The sequence below is a fragment of the Crocodylus siamensis genome, chromosome 8 (assembly GCF_052110815.1).
Source record: "Crocodylus siamensis isolate JL-2025a chromosome 8, ASM5211081v1, whole genome shotgun sequence".
In the NCBI taxonomy this organism is placed as follows: Eukaryota; Metazoa; Chordata; order Crocodylia; family Crocodylidae; genus Crocodylus; species Crocodylus siamensis.
In genome coordinates, this window is record NC_143402.1 from 24248799 (window position 1) to 24269558 (window position 20760).

Sequence of the window (20760 nt, forward strand, 5' to 3'; positions counted from 1 at the left end):
TGAATGGAAAAAAAGAAGGCAGCAAAAAGATAGCAGTTTACTCCAGTCCAGAATCCCATCTGGCCTTATTTTCAGAAACTCTTATTGACCATCTAAGGACAAGCGTAGCCATGGGCTGAATCGCATGTTGCTACTGCCAAGAGACAGGCTTGATGGACGAGAGCCTGCCTATTCAGATTAGAAAAAGTGAAGGATTGAAAAGGAGTCCAAGGAGATGACAGGAGAAAAATGAGTTGTTGCTTTGCCAGATGTCTGAAAAGAGTTCAGGGCTAAAGAAGCAGACTAGCGATACGGGGCATTGGCCACTAAAACAGATAACTAGAAAGGGGAGATAAAGGGCTGTGAGGGCAGGGACAGGGAGAGAAGAAGAGAGAAATGGAGAGAACAGGAAGCGAGGGCTGGGAGACGCAGGAGCTGAGGAACCTGGGAAGGAAGGAAGGGGTGGAATCAAGTGGAGAGGGGGCAAAGAAGCGTAAAAGAATGATTATGTTGGGTGTGAAGAAGGGAGGAAAGAGATAACGCAAGGGACATAAAGAAGTGCAAAAGAAACAATGAGGAATTAAGAGGAGACAAAGAAAATTACTGGGGGGGTGGGGTGGGGAAATGAAATTAAGAGTTGGACAAAGATAAAGGAAAAGTTCCACTTAGATTGTAGTACCGCTCACCATCTCCTTGGTAGAAAAGAAGGTTCTGGAAAGAGAGGTTTGCTAAGAGCCATTTAAAAGCATTGTTTTGTCTATAAGACTTAGCACCTAGCTTGGGCCTGGCCTAACCAGTTTACAGCTTTTAGATTGTTCCACTATGCACCTGTAGAGATAACTATGGCCAGAGCGAGGAAAAGCAGCAGCGTTACAAATGACATAGATCTGCACGCCTATCCAGTTTCCCAGGATGTGTCAGTATGCCCTGAATTCACAATTAAAGTAATTATTACCACATCAGCTGTAAATTTGACCCATCAACTGCATGGTTGGAGCACCAGACAACCACCCATATAGAAATCAAGGAAAGGGAAGTGGCTATCAAGTGTAAAGACTGTGCCTATACCTAACTGTAGCTTCTCATTGTTTGAGAGCACGCTACCCACTTGAAAAAGGAAACGTAAAATATGCAGACTGCAAGTTGCTCTCAGATGTTGTTTGGAAGCAGTGACAGCTTTACTACTGGTGTTTCTGAGCTCAGAGGTAGTCTGAAAGCTCGGAGCAATTACACTTTTGTTTTGTATGTCAAATGGAGAGTGGAAACTATTGTATACGGTCAGTAACGTCTTTTTCAGTGTGATCCTCATACCGAAAGCTTTCAGAGTTCAGTAGAAGCCAGGAGAAAATACAAAAGGTAGGATTGTTACTTTTTCCTAGTTCGTTAATTATCTTTGATTTCTTCTTTATATTAGAAATTTAAATTGTATCCTTTTAACAGTATAACCTGGCTTTTATGCAGTATATTCCACTCATGGCAATAACAGGACTGCATGAAAAAAATGTTTTCAGAATGGAAGCTAAAATGGAAAGTTAATAAAAAAGACTTGGAGGTGAATGGCTAAAATTCATGGAGGGGATACAAATCAAACGGAGAATTTGTTTTAGTATTCAAGAAATTAAGACAAAGATAATCCTGCTACATAATAGCAGGAATCTAAGTGTTTTCTCTTCATGTGAAGGGTTCATTTCTACAGATGTACATAAAATGACTTGTATATCCTTGGTGTAGAATAATATAATTTTAGCTGTAAATTTCCAACCATTTACAACTGCTATTTTGTGAACAATAAAGGAGAAACTACATTAAAATGAAGACTAACACTGTAGAGATATCTTTATTGTCACCTTTGTAAGTTTCAAGATTTCTAGAATTTTGTTAATGTGTCAAACAGCACATTTGATTATTTTTTTAGACAGAAAGTATAGATTAACTGATTGCTCTATATTAATAAAGCATCTCAAGTGGCTATTAGACACATCTATTTATCATACCCAAGTATATATAGGTGTATTTATCTAATGACCTTTTATTACTTCATCTTGTACAAGACAATGCTGACTTTAGTACATTAGCTTCCTACTGATTATGTTTTACTTAATTTGGAGAACGTAAGATAGAACTCTCTTTCCATTTCTACTTTTCCTATTATTGCCAGTAAAATGATATTTTTGCTGCCTCTGTCCCTGGAGATATTCCCTTAGGTAATCAGATACCATCATTGTGAGCAACGTATGAAAATGTTGAGAGACTGATTTGTTACAGTGATGTCTGTGACCACATTGTGGTATCTTTAAGCACATGGCAGCAGGCACAATAGAAAGTGCAAACTGAATAGTTTAACAAGAAAGCATGTTGCTTTACTGCTAACCGTAATTCATCTTTAACATCAACTTCTTTAAATGTTACAATGATAGCAAGATATGCTGCTTTGAGTATACATAGCTCATTTATTATTTGTTCTTTTAATTCATGGTAAATGTAAATAAGGGAGGGGGGAAACATTATAGCTCTTCGCATTTTAATTCTTTGTTAAAGCACCACTGACTGAATTAAACTGAGATAGACGATAGACGTGGACTCTCAATATCCCCAAATATATACTTTGAATGTATTAAAACTGAAATTCCCACCCCCGCTACCACTCCACTGACTCAGACTCTTGAACATGCAGTTGCTCAGGATCTGTTTGAACATATAGGGAAAACATCAATGCCACAATTTTTAAAAAAGCTGCAGTACTCTCCAGTGCAGCAACCATTCTGCATTCAAGTATCAAGCATAACAGTAAAAACTGCTGTATGAATCTGCATGAATACACTATTATGCCATTCTCCTTTGTGAGTACTGGACATAGCTAGGCTGCTGTGAGTATTCCAGTTATTGCATCCTCCCCGCCCCCCCCGCCAATGTTTCTCTTCTAAAGCTGGGAATTAGTTTTATTGCAGTGCAAGTTTTGCCTGAGCGAAGACTTCAGGCTTAACCTTACAGAGCCAGATTCATATTAGTAAACTGGGTATCCATATGCGACAAAGCTGGGATTTATTCAGGGATCCAAAATAACCCTGTTCTAGCAGCCAAAAAATGGCCCATACTCAACAGGCTCCTTGATTCATTCAGCACTAACATTTCAAACTACAAAGATCCCAAAGTGCCTATTTGTGTATGTAGAGCAGTGACCTTGTCCAGTTATCAGATGCCTAAGCTCGGTTGCAATCCAAAAGGGAAACAGGGCAGCACCCAATACCCTGGTACAACCTGGTGATCAGTTAGGCATGCTTTGAGCACAAATAAATAGAACTGAGTTCAGTACAAAAAAATGCAGCAATTATGGCCATTTTCACTCAGAAATGAATGTGGTGGTGATTGTGCTCCTGCCAGCCATCTTTTGTTTAATAGCCTTGGGGTTACAGCACACACTGTTAGACTAAGGGGATTCATCCTTCACTTCTCCCACAACCAAGCAGAGTGCCCTAACTACCATGCTTCTTTTGTATGGCACCAGATATCAACTTCCAAATCCATCAGCCACTGTCTGGTATTACTCAGTGTGTAGACTGAACAGAAAGGACTGCAGGAATCATGGGGTCAAAAGATGAGCAAGTGAGAATAAGTAGGAATCTGGAGCCCAGAGAGGAAGAAATCCTGATCTGAGCCATACTCCCAGGGTTTTCATAGATTTCATAGACATTAGGGCTGGAAGGGACCTCGGGAGATCATCAGTTATTGCTGTTTTTCATCCAAAGACCACCTCATGTAAAATCTTTGCAGCAGGAACTAAAACCCAGCCCCCACTTTGCAGATGAGTGCCCTAATAACAAGGTGACTGTTAGGCTGCCTCTGGCTTGATCTCCTCCTGGCCCCATCACTGTTGCATTCATTTCTGCTCAGTGGCCCAACTTGAACAGGAGGGACTGAGTGTGCTCCCACACGGCATGGTAGTCAGGGTACTCTGCTGGAAGGGGAAGATGTGGTTCTGACTCCCCTTCAGGCTAAAAACCCAGGTCTCCCAACTTCAAGATGAGCAGACTGACATCTAGGATATATACAAATGATAGATTACTTCCACCTTGGATCACAGTAGTGGCTAGCTTGGAGTTAGGAACCTTCTTGCTGTCATGATGAAACTGGTATATGCTCCTATGCCACTATAAATGTAACAAAGTCACTGCAACTTAAAAATTTCATTAAGGCAGAAGGCAGGGCAGGCTGGCACCTTAAAGTCTTACAGAGAGGCATGAGGCTTCATAGGCTACAGCCTACTTCATCAAATGTTTCATTCAGGATTGAAGGTACAGCAGTTTAGCTCACTTGTATTGCTATAGGATCATGTAAATATAAATCCTAACAGCTGATGAATGCCCCTTGTAAAGAGGTTAAAGTTACATTTGACAATAGTTTAAGGGGGTTGTGGTTGATGGAGTTGAGTTATTCTGGATTAGGATTTGGTGTTTAGTTTGCCAGTCTGCATCTAGTCCCAGGTACGTAATTTAAAGGAGCTCTGATGCTGCAATAGGAGGTACTTAAGGGGACTGTTTAGAGCTTGCTGAGGCTTTGTTTTGGGATATCACAAGCTAGAACTGTGTGAGCATCTCCACAATCTCTACTAGCACATGGCACCCTCTAGTAATTCAGTTATGAGGGGTCAGTTTCTCTTGGACAGAGATTGCCATATACGCTGAAGTCAAGCAGGTTGAGAAATTACTGCAAAATGAGGACAAATCACCATCACTACCAATGACACTTAGGAATCCTGTGCCTAGTCCAAGTAGGCAGGCATAATTCACATGGGTAGGATGGCTGATAGGGGCAGAGAATTCTTCTCTCTGGACTCTGAGCAGATGCAGAGCTGCTTTGTGGAGGTTTCTGCAGTCTAATGCAGAAAGGAGTGCAAAGCCTGGAGTAGTCTCTATGGGAGTTCCACTGAAGATCCATTAAGCCCCCACTCCTACGTACTCCTACACAGAGTACTCCTCGATACTGAACTGCAGAGACCCTGGCCTAGGCATCCCACTTTTCACTCACCAACAGTGCTTTGCAGCTGTGATGGTAGTGAGGGTATCTCTGGTCCTCACACTGAAGTGAAATTGGTCAAATCATATTTGTAGAATTGAGTTACTTACACAGCACATTTTTTAAAAATAGTTATTTAAAAAAATTAATTTCCTCATTATCCATAGGTAAAGAATTCCAATGATATATTTTTGGTGTTCCTATTAATCCACATCACTTTCCTAACATAGTTAGTGCACTATGTATAATCTTACACATGCTTCTATATGTGTATATGTATATATATTGTATAGATCTATATATAATTTTACATATACATACATATGTATATACAGATATGTAAGATTATACATAAATCTATACTATACACACACACATATAAATGCAAATTTAATAAGTCAAGCAACATTTTCAAATATAAAGCTGAAAAATATATCATAAAACTGAAATGTGTTGAAAACATCAAAACCAAAATGTTAACTGTTTACATTTTGTTTCTAGTTTTATAGTCATAAGAATTTGATGAATTTGACCCAAATTCTCAAACTGTTTCAGTTGACCTGAATGCGCTTTTTTAGCCATAAAATTATTCTGCCATTTTTCCCAGTTCTCGACAAAAGCAGCAAAACCCCTTCCACAGTTCAATTTCACCACATCCCCCAAAGCTGGATGAGAACTACCATTCAATCCTGACACATTGAGAAGAGTGTCAAATATGGAAAAATGTCAAATACAGATTCATCGATTCCTGTCAGCATCTAGAAATCTCTCTTCTAAGTGCTGCCCCAGCTCAGTGTTGCTTGGTTTGAGGGCACTGACAGTATTATAGTATCAGGAGACATGGCTAATTTCCATGAGACAAAGGTGAATTTTGCATCTTTTGTCCAACATTTTCAGCCAACATTTTTTCTCCCAACTTTTCTATGGCTTTTGCACAGCATCCACTCATTCTATATTATGTCTGTGTATGCCAGCTTGCCACAGGAGGGAGGGGCAACATGCAGCCTACCACACAGCCTGCTTTTTGAAGCTCATTGGATGTGTATGTTCAGAATGTGCTGTGGCACCCATTTCCATTTACTTGGCAACTAAAATGTAGATCCTCCCTTCACTCATCAAACTGACATGCCTCTGTGAGCAAAAAGTGAGGACGAATGACAGGTTGGGGCCAAGTATAAAGTATGGAAGAATTACTGCTCAGTTGGGAAATCCATAAAGATATTGATGGAAGAATGAGTAAATTTAAGTTTCCATATGTATTTATGCCAGCCTACCACAAGTCTAACCTGCAAGTCGTGACTACTTCCCCAGCATGCCCTCCAAGATGGAGGTCACTTGCTGTACTGAATTATGTTCCAGATCTACTTCAAAAACATACACACCAGTTGAACAACTTGTTCTACAGCCTACGATGAAACTAAGAAAATAGTGTAACATACCTCCCTTTACGGATATTGAACCCCATCCCTTGAGTTGCTCCAAGTCACATTTGCTTTTGTTTTCTCCTCAGATTTTAATCATATGAATTATTTATTTTACTTTTTCAATCTTAAGGACTTGATTATGTTTCAATAAGGACTCGATCCTGTTTCAGCCTCTCCCCTCCCTCCAAATGACAGAACCCCCACTAGCTAGTTGCCCACACAGCAACCCCTGAAACAGGCCCTTGTTAAAGGAATAGCTAAGTATGTGTATTAAAGAAAAACTGTATATCCACAGATAACAGCAAAGTTGTGAAAATATAAAATGCCAGTTTCTCCTGAAATGTGAAAACCTCATCATTGCCATTGCGGCTATTCATTATAATTGGAATGTGGATTGAGATAGAAATAGGAGTTGAGATATATAAAATGAACTCTCTTGACATTCCCCACACTGGTTATTTCACTCCAGGTTCACAAATTGGTGTGTATTAAAAAGCAGACCCATGAATTATTAAGCAAACATCTCTGACTGCTGACACAAATAATTAGCTTATAAGCTAACCATAAAAGCCCCAAACATTCCTGTTTTGTTTCTTCCAGTAAAGTCAAAGTCATCACAGCAAAAGCTAATATAGATTTGGCAACCTGACACACATTTAATGCATATTATGAAACAAAGGCACTGGGTGTATAGATAAAAATTCAGAAAAGGGTTGTGGTGCCCTGAGTTTGAATATAGTATAATATCCTTGATGTGATATAATGATATGAAATATCATCTGTATATTCCAGCAGTAAGACAACACTGGCAACTGGCCTTTCACACACTGTGTCAGTAGTTTTAAATTAAAGTTTTAAATAAAATTAAATGCAACTACAGTGGTTTTAAATTAAAGCAAAATTTGTAGTGTTGATATGACACCTGGCAAGAGCCTGATTGCTGCTCGAAGGTAGCAGCTACTTGACAGGAAACTCCCCAACTGTTCTGAGGACATATTCAGCCTCTACCCCGACAACACAGGCTATGAAATAGAGAAAACCACTTTCTGCTGTAAGACTGCTATTCTCAGTTGACTTTCTTTTTAAAATACAATTACAATAATTAACTGCCCAAGAGTTACCCGTCTGAACTTCTTATTCATACTACAATAAGGCCTAGGTGCCTCCAACAAATATATGAAGAGGCAATCCTTGCCTTGAGCAGCTTACCAAAACTATCCACCTCCCCCTAACTGCAGGTCACCACCCGTTCTACCTTGGCCTCAGTTCACAGAACCATAGAATAGGAGGGTTGGCAGGGACCTCAGGAGGTTATCTAGTCCAAGCCCTTGCTCAAGGCAGGATCATTGCTGACTAAGCTATTCCTGTCCGGTGTCTGTGTAACCTGCTCCTAAAAACTTCCAGGGATGGAGATTAGTTGTCTTCATAGGAAAGGGAAGCCCCAGAATACAAATTTCCACTAATTTCTATTTTTTATATTCTATTTTCAGGCTGCAGAAGAGAAGTAGAAAAAGCAGAAGAGCAGTATTGCCCTCAACAGTGACCCTACAACTCCCAACAAAAAGTAAGTCAGCAACAAGCACCCAAATGCTGCCTGGAATATCCTGGTCCCACTCTCCCCATACTTTTTAAAATGCTATTTCAAGTTGATCAACAACATGCTAAGCATGGGGTACAAGAGTTGGGATGAATTTGCTGCTGATATAAAGCAAGATGTTATTTGTGCAACCATAGGATCCATTTTCTTGGGTCAGGATCCATCTGGGATGCTCACTACCCTGGGCTCTGGGAGCAAATGGGAAGCTTGAAAGGGAATTGTGTTTCATGAGATATTTGTAAGGCATAATAATGCCTCTTGCATACTACGTGGTCCAGGTCATGCCTAAAGTCATGGTCTGTCTCGGAGCTGTGTCCTGGTTTCAGTACCTCATCCTGCAGTTTTCTGTCATGTGAAAAGTCATTATGAACTAGATCTCATTATGTTTTCTCCCTCTGAATGGTACCTTAAGTCCATTAAATCCTGAGTAAGAATTTCAGGATTTAAATCAGGACTAACAGTATGAGTTACAGTGGGACAGATACCTCAGTTAACATAAATCAGCAAGTCTCTACGGAAGTCAGGTATTAATTTATGGAAGCTATTGATTTGATTCAGCCTATATAAGAACCCAATTTGTGCACAAAGAAGTGGTGGGTGTATGTTGGGGGTCCAGATTTGATTCTGGACAAACTCAAAAGATCCATTCTGCCATGCTACATAGAGGGAATAGAGATGACCTGCATAATCAAATAACCTTTCTATATTCTAAGACTATGAGCTAATGGGGTGCAGTTCAGCCCTTCTTGAGTAGATGGAAAAGTGCCTCCCACATTACAGCTACTATTTAAAACAACTGGAAAAAAATAATAGCATATCAAAGACTTTACTAGTCTTGTTTTATTAGATACAAGAGATAAAGATATGTGCAGTGCTTACAAAACTATAGGCAGCTATTACCAAAACATACTGCTGCTTCAACAGAAAAAAACAAAAAAGAAGAAAAGGAAGTATGTATAGATGCAGAATGTTATAGTTAGTTGTATACAGTCTTTGCAACATCATAAACTGAAGAGAAACAAGTACAGAGAATATGAAAAACAAGTTTTCCCCACTTCTGAATCTTATTTGAATACCTTACTGCTTTTAATTGGGTTTCTTTAACTAAAAGGTTTCATATATTTTTAATATTTATAGATGCTGGTGTTTAGAATTTTCCAGGTGCAGTTCATGCTGCTTATATTTTTTACCCTAAGAAAAGTTTTCATTCTTTAGGGATGATGCATAAGCATCTTGTATCTATGCATATAGTGGTGTCTCACTATAGAAAGGATAATTTTAGAAGCACTCAGCATTTTTGTCTTGCTCCAATGCACCCTGGAGCTCCCCAGTACTCAGGGAGTTGAATATATTGCAACCTCCGCTCTGTGAAGACGGCCAGGTAAGCAAGCTGATACAATAGAGTAGAGGCATAATTTAAAGTAATCTCTCCTTTTCCCATCCTTGTAGCATTATAGTATACCTTTAGTGATACTGCTTAGCTCCACAACAGCTGTACAAGTGCCGGGGTGTTCTTTACTTAATTTTTACATTGTGCATGTTCATGGGGTAGCAGAATTTAGCCCTTGATGAGTGATGAGAAAGACATTATTTAGTACAATAGCCTGGCCCAAGTGTTATTATGTGTTACTAATGGAATTAAAAAGGAAATATAGCAGGAAAGTAAATACTGAATGAATAATAGTTATGCTTGTACAATAGGACAGAGAGGGAAAACTAGGCTGTTTTAGTTCAGTACTGAATCAGTGTGTTGAAATAGATGGTGGAGTTTTGTTATTCTGTATTTTATTTGTATGGCCAGAATATATGTAGTTGGTATGTGCTGTACTGTATTGTACTACATCTTCAGCTACACATGACACTTTTGATGTAGATAGGGCCAAATCTAATTTGTCTTATGCACCGAGAGGAGGGTGAATAAGATTTAGCCTTGTGGCTGGATGAATGCTGATGGGCTCTAACTAAGCACCTAAGGAGAGAATTTGTGAAGATTCACCATTGAGAGAAAATTGACTTTGAAACTGCTTTAGGTTCTGGAGCTTCAAAAAATTAGCCTTACACTTAAATTTCTCCCATAAGTAGTCCTACTGAGGTAACAATTTTTGTGAGTAAAATACATGTATGTTCTCAGGACTGGGATCTGTTTATCCTGACAGAAATAAGGCACTGGGTTGGATTTTTAAAAACCACTTTAGTATCTCATTTTTAGAGCTTTAAATATAATACTGAATCCATTTCAAGACATTCAAATTAGCAAGAAGGTGTGCACTGTCAACTAATGCTGTTATGCTCAGGAAAGCAGGCAAAAGGTGTGCTAGTGAAAACACCCAATACAGAAGTCATATTTGTGTTCCTACAATAAGAAGAAAAAGTACCAATCCCAGGATCTCTAACACCTGTTACTAACACAGGATTTCAAAGGAAATTACTTTTGATCCAGGCAGCTGTGTAATGTGGCCGGGTGCCTGCGGCAGTGACAACTTCTGGTTGCTGCTGAGCTGCCAGCACAATGGTGACTGTGATGGGCAGCTGCTGGCAGCCTTTTTTCCACCTCCCCCCAACACTATTCAGCACCTGGGGCTGTTGCTTCAGTTGCCCCTCCCTAGTTATACTTCTGGATCCAGATCATCAAGCACATTACAAAATACAGACATAACCCCCATTAACCACATCCACAACAATAGCCACCACCAACAGATGTGTCCCACAGTACCAATAAATAAATGAGTGCAATTTTGGACCCTAGAGAACTAGGGAGGCTTCTCTGAGCTGACATCACAAGGGTGTTACCACCAGCACCTTTCTTCTAAGTCCCAGGCGCTCTGGTTCTAGCACCTCTGCCAAGGCCTTGTGACACAAGAGAGGTGGTCTTTCAGGCAGCAAGGTCCCAAGAGACTGAGTTACTTGTCATACATACATCATAAGCAGAGTTTAGAAAACTTATGCAAACAAGGCACTGGCAATGGGCTATCCTGCTGGTAACCTGCCAAGCCTATTGGGTATTATCTCCCACTTGATTCTTGTGCAGAACCAAATGATTACTCAATAATCAAGGGTTCATTTTATACACAATCTATGTTATATGTTGATCTTTGCCGTACAGGAAAAAAAAAAAAGCATCGGAAGTGTTCTCAGAAGGCTACCATTTTCTCTTAACCAACTAGTTATAACAATTATTAAAATCATTGCTTTCTTGAAATGTAATTGTGCCTATATTGTGTGACAGCTTGTGTTATTAGGAGAAGCATTTTGAATTTTAAGAAAACATGTTCATAAAGAACAGATCAAGAAAACTACTTTGAAGCAATTTCAATCCTGACTGGCCAGATTACAGTTAGCATGGGGAATTTGAGCTACAAATATCACATTTTCAAAATGGTTTCCTTTTTTGGAAACTTACTTTTTTGGTAGAGCGCTGCCTTCCCGCCCCCACTTTGTGTAAGCAAAGATTTGCTTAAGCCTTGTACAGTGAAACTGAAAGCAGCCTTCCAAAGTTGCTATGTTTGAATGATAGAAGACCCGAAGCTTAGAGCACAAAAACTTCCATAAGTTATATGACTACTTTCTTTTGATTTGTTCCCTGTTGCACACTTTTTTCATCTGGAATAACTGAGTACCACTTAGTGCAGAGACTAGAGGGATGCCCGAGAAAGTTTATGAAATTCAAATAACAAATTGTGGATGTTATTCTGGCTCTGGGGGTTTGTTTCTAGGCCACTTTCATTTGAGACTAAAATAATCGCAGTTTTTTAATTTTCTGGAAATTAAAAAGTGTCTACTTATAGGCACTTTAACCTAAAAAGAAGATGATCTGTTATCTCCAGTGTGTATGACAAATGGTTGTCAGGACAGGTGTATAAGACAACTAAAGAAACAAAAATATGAAGTTCTGATTTGGTATTAAGTATGTATTTTGTGGTATCAAGTGCTGAATAAATGATTCAGTAAGCCTATATTCACAAACAAATATATTCCCTGTTGTATTTCCAAAATATAAATGAAAAAAAAATTGTGCAAAAAGATAACGCCCTAAAATGATTACAAGAAATTTTGATGTTAACATTTAAGAATGAAAAGACCATTTGAAAACATAAAAGACTAGCATGACATCAACTAACTATCATTCCTTTCAAAAGAAAAGCTACTTCACTGGTTATTTAAGAATCAGGTGGAAAAAAGTGAATCACTGGTGGAAGAACTATGTTCACACAACACAGAAGAGCATTTCCCCCCAGAATGGACCATTGCAGTGGAACGAACTAGCTGCAGTACACTGCATGCCAGGAGATCTTGAAGGGTGCTATACCCCACCAACAAGGCTTTCTCCACAAAGGGATCTGCCCATTGACAATACCAAGGTGTAGCAGGCAAGTCACGTGGGGAAACTGGCAATGAGGGACTTGATTTGTATGGGAACAGCAGAGACTGCACCATGCCCAGAAAGGAGCCAGCGGTGGGTAGTCACAGAGGGCTTTAATCTAATTTCTCCACTCTCCAGATGCTGGAACTGACAACTACTATGGTCCAAGTCACAATTTGAGACAGTCTACAATTTCAGTGGCTTCTGGTATGTCTCAGATCCTTGAGCCAGCCAGGGCTTGAACAAGGCAAAGCCTTTGACATAACCCCTCCCTGACAAACAAGGAGCTTCAAGGCAGAAACCTAGGTTATTACAAATCTCTAGGAAGAGTGTCTTCTCGGGTTCCTCCCAACTGCACATAAGCTCTGCCAAACCAGCTGTCAATGGGGTAGTTGGGGTTGACATAGTCATTTGATGGCAGAGGGTTTGGAAACTCGTTATGCATGGTGATGACGGCAGTTGTAATGCAGGTGGAGGAACAGGGTATTGCCAGGGAAGTAGAGGAAAACAGTTAAGGACAATGGGGGCCAACCAAGGCATTGAGCCCATGGACATCACAGAGCAGGGCCCCAAGCCCCTGCATGCAGCTGAGCAGGACTGAGCCCATGGATGTCACTGAGCAGGGCTACATCTTCCCATATACCTTCTCATCTCCACTGTTCAATGCCAATGCCAATTCTCTCCTCCCCTCTGGGACTCCACTGACTCCAACAGGGCCTTAATCCCTTCCCCAATGAAAATGATTAGCAACAAAAATTATTAGATGGTCGGGAAACATGACTTAGAGAAGGAAAGGCTGAAGGAACTGGGATTATTTAGTCTGGAGAAGAGAGGACTGAGAGGGCATTTTAATAGTTTTCACATACCTAGAGAGCAGTTGTACAGAGGGTGGCGAGACTATTCCCTGTGGCTGTCGGGGACAAGTCAAAGAGCAATGGTCTGAAACTGTAGCAAGGGAAATTCAGTTGGACTATTAGGAAAAACTTTCTCTCTTGCTGAAGGTGCTCAGGGTGCAGAATGACTACCTAGAGAGGTTGTGGAATATCCATCGTTAACAGTTTTTAAGAGCAGGTTAGATAGACACTTGCCTATGATGATTCTGCCTGTATTAGATGACCTCCTGAGGAGGTGATTTTGACTACATAACCAAGTTAATTTATAGATATCAACTGATAGCACCTGACAATTGTTCACCTTGAAAATGGAACAGAAGACCAAAAGCTATTAAGCAGATAGTATGAAAGCAGATAGTGTGATAATAAGCAGTGTGAAAGCAACTTGATTACAGCCTAAGATAGAAATCTGAGGGGACAGGACACTGTAAATTAAGAAGTAGCTGTTCAGTGCATGAAGGAAAATGAAATCCTGGACATGCTGGTAAACAGATAAGCTGTGCTGGAAGCACAGGCATGCCTGACAGCTTTGTCTTTAACCCAGGGACCTTAGAATGCTGCATTGCAGCTAATAAAAGCTGGTTTGTTTTGCTAATACTGTCCAGAGTCATTGAAAGCATCTGCTGGCTGTTGGACTCCAAAAAGGGAAAAGAAAACTTCCACAGGGAATATGGGCTCCCTTGGACCCAGTAGGAGGAGCCACAGTAAAAAACAGAGGTGCTGAAGGCTGTGACCTAGTCATAGAGCAGCTGAGCTGCACTAAATGGGTACTCTCCCCGATAAGGCATATAAAGATCAGAGGTGCAGGATTCTTTGTGCAACCATGACAGCTGATGGCAAGCCAGTGAGATGCTGAATGCAACCATAGTGTTTTGCAAGAAGCAACTGCTGTAGTAAACAGGCTCAGTTAAAGGAAACAGTTCTTGTAAAGTGGCTTATGTTCTTCCAAGATTAGATTGGGAGGACAGAGAAAGAAAAAGCTAGCAGATCATAAAACTGTTCAGAGAGAGGGGGTTAACACTTTACCAAGCTATTACTAATTGGCATAATCCATAACGATGATCACACAACCCCTTCCCCCCCCCCCAAAAACAAAAAACCCAAAACAAAAAACATGGTCCGGACACTAGTGAGGTTCCAGGATGCACCCCAGTAACCTGGATGATACATAAATGTTGGAAGAGTTGGACAAGGATGGCAGTGGCAGCACATCGTCCTAATCCAATTCCTTAGCTCAAGAGTGGGAGTGTCAGAAACTTCAGCTAGATGCATCCCAGTTACTAAATGACTGCTAAATGGCTTCTCTAGTAAAGGAATGGGAAAGGAGTGATACCTACATCAGTGTCTGCAAGAAGATCACGTATTCCCTCTAGATACACAATATAATCTCATCTCCTTGCTGGGAGCCACAGCTATAAGAACTTCTAATAAAAGGGACCAAAGTAATTTAGGAAGCTACAGACCATTTAGAAAAGACTCCTGGTTTAAGTTTGAATGGACACCGTTGGTTTTTTGCAAAAGGGCCCAGAATACAAAAGAATAAGAGCATGACATACACGGAGGTTACAAGTCAAATGGGAAAAATACCTCTGCAAATGTGGCTTCAACTTCAGGCAACCTGTTATGGTTAGATTAATTCTATGGAGGCATGCCAGCCTTACCTTAACATGTGCCTAGTGGACTGGAAACCTAGGAATTGCCATGGCACAGGCCATTTGGCCAATCAAGATATGGGAACTATGTCCAGTTTTGTTGGGGGCAGGGGAGAAGGAAGGCTGATGTAAAGTGTGGGGGGAGCTACATAGAGGGTTTGGGTCAACTCTAACTCTAGGGAGCAGCCATTCTAGATATTCCACTGCTTGGGGATACTAAAGGCCCAAGGTGTTATGTCTCAAAAAGTATTGGGCAGGCATAGGTGGGCAGATTACTTGAGACTGAAGTCCTTGGGGTCTGAGACAGATTTACAAGAGTATATAATGGAAAACCATGCAGGGGGAACATCAGGTCCTCTGATCCTTGGGACTACTGGCACAAACTCAAGGGGGAGGAGGGCTGCCAGCTAGTTCATCTTAGGTTACTGAGTTTAACTCAGACTCCAAGTTAAAAATTGTCAGGGTGTTTGAAGAACAAATGATATGAAGGTACATCAGCCCTATAAAGGTACATGGAAAGAGGATTAGGACACTGTGGGATACCAGTGCATTATGTAGGGAACTGAGTGAATATCTAATGCTAACAGGGGTGTTATAAAAATCCTGATGACAGTGTCTGTAGCATAAACATACTTGAAATAGAGCACCAAGGAAGAACACTTAGTGGACTAGAGGCACATGACCATATATTTTCCCCCACAAATGCTGCCTTGTACAACTAACTGGTCATGTGCCCCATGTCCATTATTATTCCTCCTTGGTACTCCATTATGTTATATTTATATACATATTATATACATATATAAAAATATATCTGTATGTCTCCCCTGGCAGCTCCCACAGTGGATTGGTCCATGTTAGGAGGCACATTGCACTGCTGGGTCCTAGCCCAGATGGGTCAATGACCTTCTTAATGAGGAGTACAGGGAAGGATTTCTATGGGAAGAGAGACTCCTTTTTAGGGAATAGATGCTCCCCGGGCAACAATGTTGGGGGGCTGAGCCAGACGGTGGTTTCTTAGAAATAACGCCTTAAGCCACGGGTAGCCAAACTTGTGGTACATGGCAGCTTGTGGAGGAAGCAGGCAGCACAAGTAGAGCAGTAGATTGGGCAGGAGAAGGGGACTGGGGTGGCATCTGAGGAGGGCACCTGCCAAAAAGTGTTGTGCTTGGCCCATAGCACTCCATCAGGACATCGGGGATCCCACACAGAGAAAAAGTCACTGCAGAACAAACACATATGTCCTCTAGTCAGAGGTGAGTTTTATTTGAACATACAGCCTTTATTGCTGTGGTTTGGAATATAATTGAACTGAGTAACATTTTCCTTACCTTCTTCTGTATTGACCTGCACTGACGATAACATAGCACTGACTAAAGAGAGCAGGAGCTGTAGAACTCAGCACCTCAAACCACTCCGTACTGGAGGGAAAACAAATCCAGTGCTTCCTTTCAAGTTCTCGTATATATACAAGATATATATTACTTAAAAAATATGCTTTCTTATGGCATTATAAAAGCAATTTTTTTCATTGTCTTTCACGTACAGGTCTGCCACTATTTTCAGATTTGGTCATTGAGAAAACTAGATGTGAAATGCTTCAGGAAGGATGACTGAAGATGCGATTACAGGTCTAAATTGTTTACAGCTCCAGCATAGCAGATGTGCTTTCTTCTCTCCATGCAGATCTTCATCCGATCAGCAGCACAACCAACGATTAACTTCAAACAGGCACTTGAGAAGGAACACAACTAGACCTGTACCTGACTAAATCAAAGACTAAGTCTCCAGAGTTGGATAGATGGAATAACGACTGACACCACAATATACACACCAGGGAGGAAGCAGAGCCAACAAAAATGTGCCTAGCCTCAGGACAATATGACCAGGAAAAATCTATAGAGGAACAATATCATGCTACACAGTCAACATTTTTGCATAGTTAGATTAACACAAGAGACAAAAAATAAAAAGAGCCAAATACTGTGAAGAGCCAAATAATGCTGTACTGGAAAGCAAGAGGATGCAAAGAAACAAGGCAAAGCAACCTTAAGTTTGCAGCTTCTCCAATGCTTTTAAATTGTTACCTTTCTGGGAAATTTTAAGTGGTTAAAAACTCCACCTCTTACCGAAACCTTTCACAGGACTTCACTTCTGTGCTAAATGAAAACAAACATGACAACTGACAGCCCAGTCTGCCACAACAACACAGACCTTAAGTGCTACTATGCAATTACATACACTTTTATCTTGGTTCCTGGATTAATAGGAAATGTTCTAGCTCTGTGGGTTTTTTATGGTTACATGAGAGAAACGAAAAGGGCTGTGATCTTTATGATCAATCTCGCCATTGCTGATTTAGCACAAGTTTTATCTCTGCCCCTACGGATATTTTACTACTTGTCTGGAATATGGCACTTTGGAGGAGGTCTCTGCATGTTTTGTTTCTACCTTAAATATGTGAACATGTATGCAAGCATCTACTTCTTGGTTTGCATCAGCGTAAGACGATTTTTGTTTCTCATGTACCCCTTCAGATTTAGTGATTGCAAACGCATATACGACGTATACATCAGCATCATTGGGTGGGTTGTTGTCTGTATTGGCTGCTTGCCTTTTCCTCTTCTAAGACTTAACCAGAATGACACAAATATGGGCAACAAATGCTTTGTGGACCTTCCCGTAAAAGATATTGACCTTCCCCTCTCCATTGCAATGATGACCCTGGGCGAGTTGTTTGGGTTTGTGACTCCTTTGCTAATAATACTGTATTGTTCATGGAAAACAATCTTATCATTAAAAGAAAAGAATTCTGTTTCCCATGACCTGGGTGAGAAAAAAAAAGCTTTAAAGATGATTCTCACCTGTGCTGTGGTGTTTCTAATTTGCTTTGCACCTTATCATATCAGCTTCCCTTTAGATTTTTTTGTTAAAACCAAAAAGATAGAAGATCAGCATGCCAAAAATGTGATCTCAATATTTCATGCCGTGGCTTTGTGTCTTGCCAGTTTAAATTCCTGTGTAGACCCAGTTATATACTACTTTACTACAGATGAGTTCAGGAGACGACTTTCAAGGCAAGATTTGCAAGACAGCATGCAGCTACGTAACAAAGGCTATGCAAAAAAAGCCCCTCAGAGCTCTGTAGAAGAGTAAAGTAGTTAAATATTAATTCTGCATTTTCTGAAGGGGTTAAGAGGACTTAAGATGTTCAACACCGTATTTATGTGGACCATAATTTCCCCCCACATACTGAAATCTCTACTTAGGCAAACATTTGTCAACTCCAGTGAGCATTTGGCTGAGCAAAAAACTAAGGACTTCTGCCTGCAAACTACCTATATATACCGCCTGAATTTAAACATGTTATGAATATTACACAGATAATTCATATGGTGCTCAAATTTCACTCCCCCAGCTGGAGTGAAAGAGCTTTGCTACTGTGAATTAACAAGAATGGCACTAAAGCCTAGGTGTTAGTTCAGCAGCCAGTTAGTGCTGTATACGGAGAAGGGAGGATGGAGCATGTGCCCTGTCATTACAGTATTATAAGAGCCATTGGCTATGTGTTTGCTCTGTGTGCTCACCCACCTGGTCACTGGGAAGGACTCTGTGACACCTTGCAGATGCCATTAGGGAACATTAGATTTGTGCCCTCTGAGCAGGTTCTCTGATATCTTAGTCAACAGTTATGGTGAACTATAGCTTTAAGTGCCCACATAAGCAGGCTTAGAATTAAGCTTATTGTTAAGATGTCACTAAGATCTAAATCCATATTTACTGATCGAATCTGTAAGAGCCCAAACTGGGGGCGGGGGGGGAAATAAAGAGTGTTTCCAATGGACAGATAGGCATAACAGAGCCCTATGGTCAATTTTTCAGTGTAACATCCTAAATGTGTGGCCAGTGAAGCTGTGCATAGGACAGGGAGGCTCTGAAGGATAAGTGCACTAGTCTATGCCCATTATCCATCTTTATGCCTTGCACCAGTGCCTATTAACCTGCACATGACAGCTGATGGCTGGGATCCAGGATGCTAGAAACAAAGTCTTGGATTTAGGTTTTCTGTATGGAAGGGATTTGGCCCTTAAAAATAATTCTTGACAGAATATTATTTATTTTTGTAAAATAAATATTAAAAAGGTGATGACTTATAAACACTGGATTCAGCTGAAATTATTTTTATTTGAGGTCAGTTCTTCAGAACTTTGGAGTTTGTTTAGTCCTTAACTCAGGCAGAATTCCCATACGCTTGAAGGAGAAATCTGATTAAATGAGGACTTCAAGATCGAGCCTCTTAATAACACAACCATTATTATTAAAATTAGTGGAAGAGTACCAGGAGTCTGCATTGTACAAAACTGACCATATAGGGAGGAGGGGATGCAGTTCTGCCACAAAGAACTTGCACTTATTAATTGATACCCCATCAGATTTTTAAGCATATCATCTTATATATTCAGCTCCTGTATTCAACAGTAGAGCTGGGTTTACTTGTTAAAAGAAAACCTATGCTGTCATCTATTTCTACAGAATCATACTTGCACTGAATTTTTAAGGCTCAAAATTGTCCTGACTGGCATTTTCCCTCCAGTCCCAATTTCTAGAGCAGAGTAGAAAGTGCACCAAAATACTATGAGAAAGATTTCAAGACTCAGATAAGGTTCAGATACAGGCTCCTAAGCTGAAGATGCTTATTTAAACCAGAAGTCAAATAAGCTTCTCACAGGGTACTTACTGCTGAAGATACTGGGTAAACTTTTTTCTAAAACTCATAACTAGAACATCTACATTTTGTGGTGTTACATCCATTACAGGTGCAGTTTAAAAATGACCAATGAAGGTCCAGGTTTATGATTCCACTTTAGGGGAAAAAAAGAAAAGAGAAAAATCTTGCCCATATACAACAGAGTAAGCATTTCATCCCTGACTTTAGCAGGGCTAAGTAGTGATTACACAAACCTAAAATTTCTGAATTTTGCTGGTTTGTGTGTCAATGGAAAAGCAGTTTAAAGATGTAATGTAATTAGCATCAAAGATGCAATATAAAAGCCCTTAAGATAGTCTGTAATACATGTTCAAGTTTGACACTTATGATTTTTAAAATGAATCTGCTTAGTATTAAACAAATAAAAACCTAGGACTCCTACTGGGATTTCACATGGTATTTTACTGGCACCTTCCTGTGAACTTTTTTTTTATGAAATATTTTTAATGTTAAGAATACTGTGAACATATTAAGTTTTAATTTAATGAAAATGTAATTTTGTTATATAGGCATAATTTATAAACTGTATATTTTTCTTAAAACTTATTGACATTACAATATAAGAATGACTTGGTTTTAAATACGTCATATGTGCACACACACATTTAAGACATGCCCTTAGTGCACATGGGGCAGCACAAAGCATGAGGCAGTGTGCCTATGGTGCATTTGCGGAGTACATACTGCTGAACAGATTATTTCGTGGAAACTGAATAGGAAATTGAAATTTGTTAAAAGAAATGGAAAGCAACCTATTTTCTAGTTTCTAAATGTTATATTGACCAGTATATAATTAAATAAAAAAATTACATTTTTTTAAAGAACTGTTGATCAACTTGTACCTGTGCAGTTTATCCATCTCCTGTATTACTTGATCTATACACAGACCAAATCTTGGAAATTAAGCCTATACGCTGACACCTGAACTAAGAGCATCTCTACAACATCTGTGGAAAACCCTGCCTATTAACTGCTAAATAGTTCTCTGGAAAACAGCGACCCACTTTCTCTCATCAGTCACCGAAGAGTGCACTAGGAATTGGGGTTACTTCAAAGCCATTTTCATCCCCCAGG

General features: G+C 40.0%; 1 protein-coding gene across 1 annotated transcript; it reads left to right on the forward strand.

Moving 5' to 3' along the window:
* Positions 1 to 1127: 1127 nt before the first annotated feature.
* Positions 1128 to 20464, forward strand: GPR174 (G protein-coupled receptor 174). The gene is made up of 3 exons (XM_090061185.1): positions 1128 to 1335; positions 7907 to 7980; positions 16467 to 20464. The coding sequence occupies exon 3, from the start codon at positions 17082 to 17084 to the stop codon at positions 18072 to 18074; it is 993 nt and encodes a 330-aa protein (XP_089917311.1). The 5' UTR covers positions 1128 to 1335; positions 7907 to 7980; positions 16467 to 17081; the 3' UTR covers positions 18075 to 20464.
* The last annotated feature ends 296 nt before the right edge of the window (positions 20465 to 20760 follow it).

Excerpts from the sequence above, each read along its gene's own strand:
- GPR174 (XM_090061185.1), top strand. The coding sequence starts at position 17,082 with ATGAAAACAAACATGACAACTGACAGCCCAGTCTGCCACAACAACACA.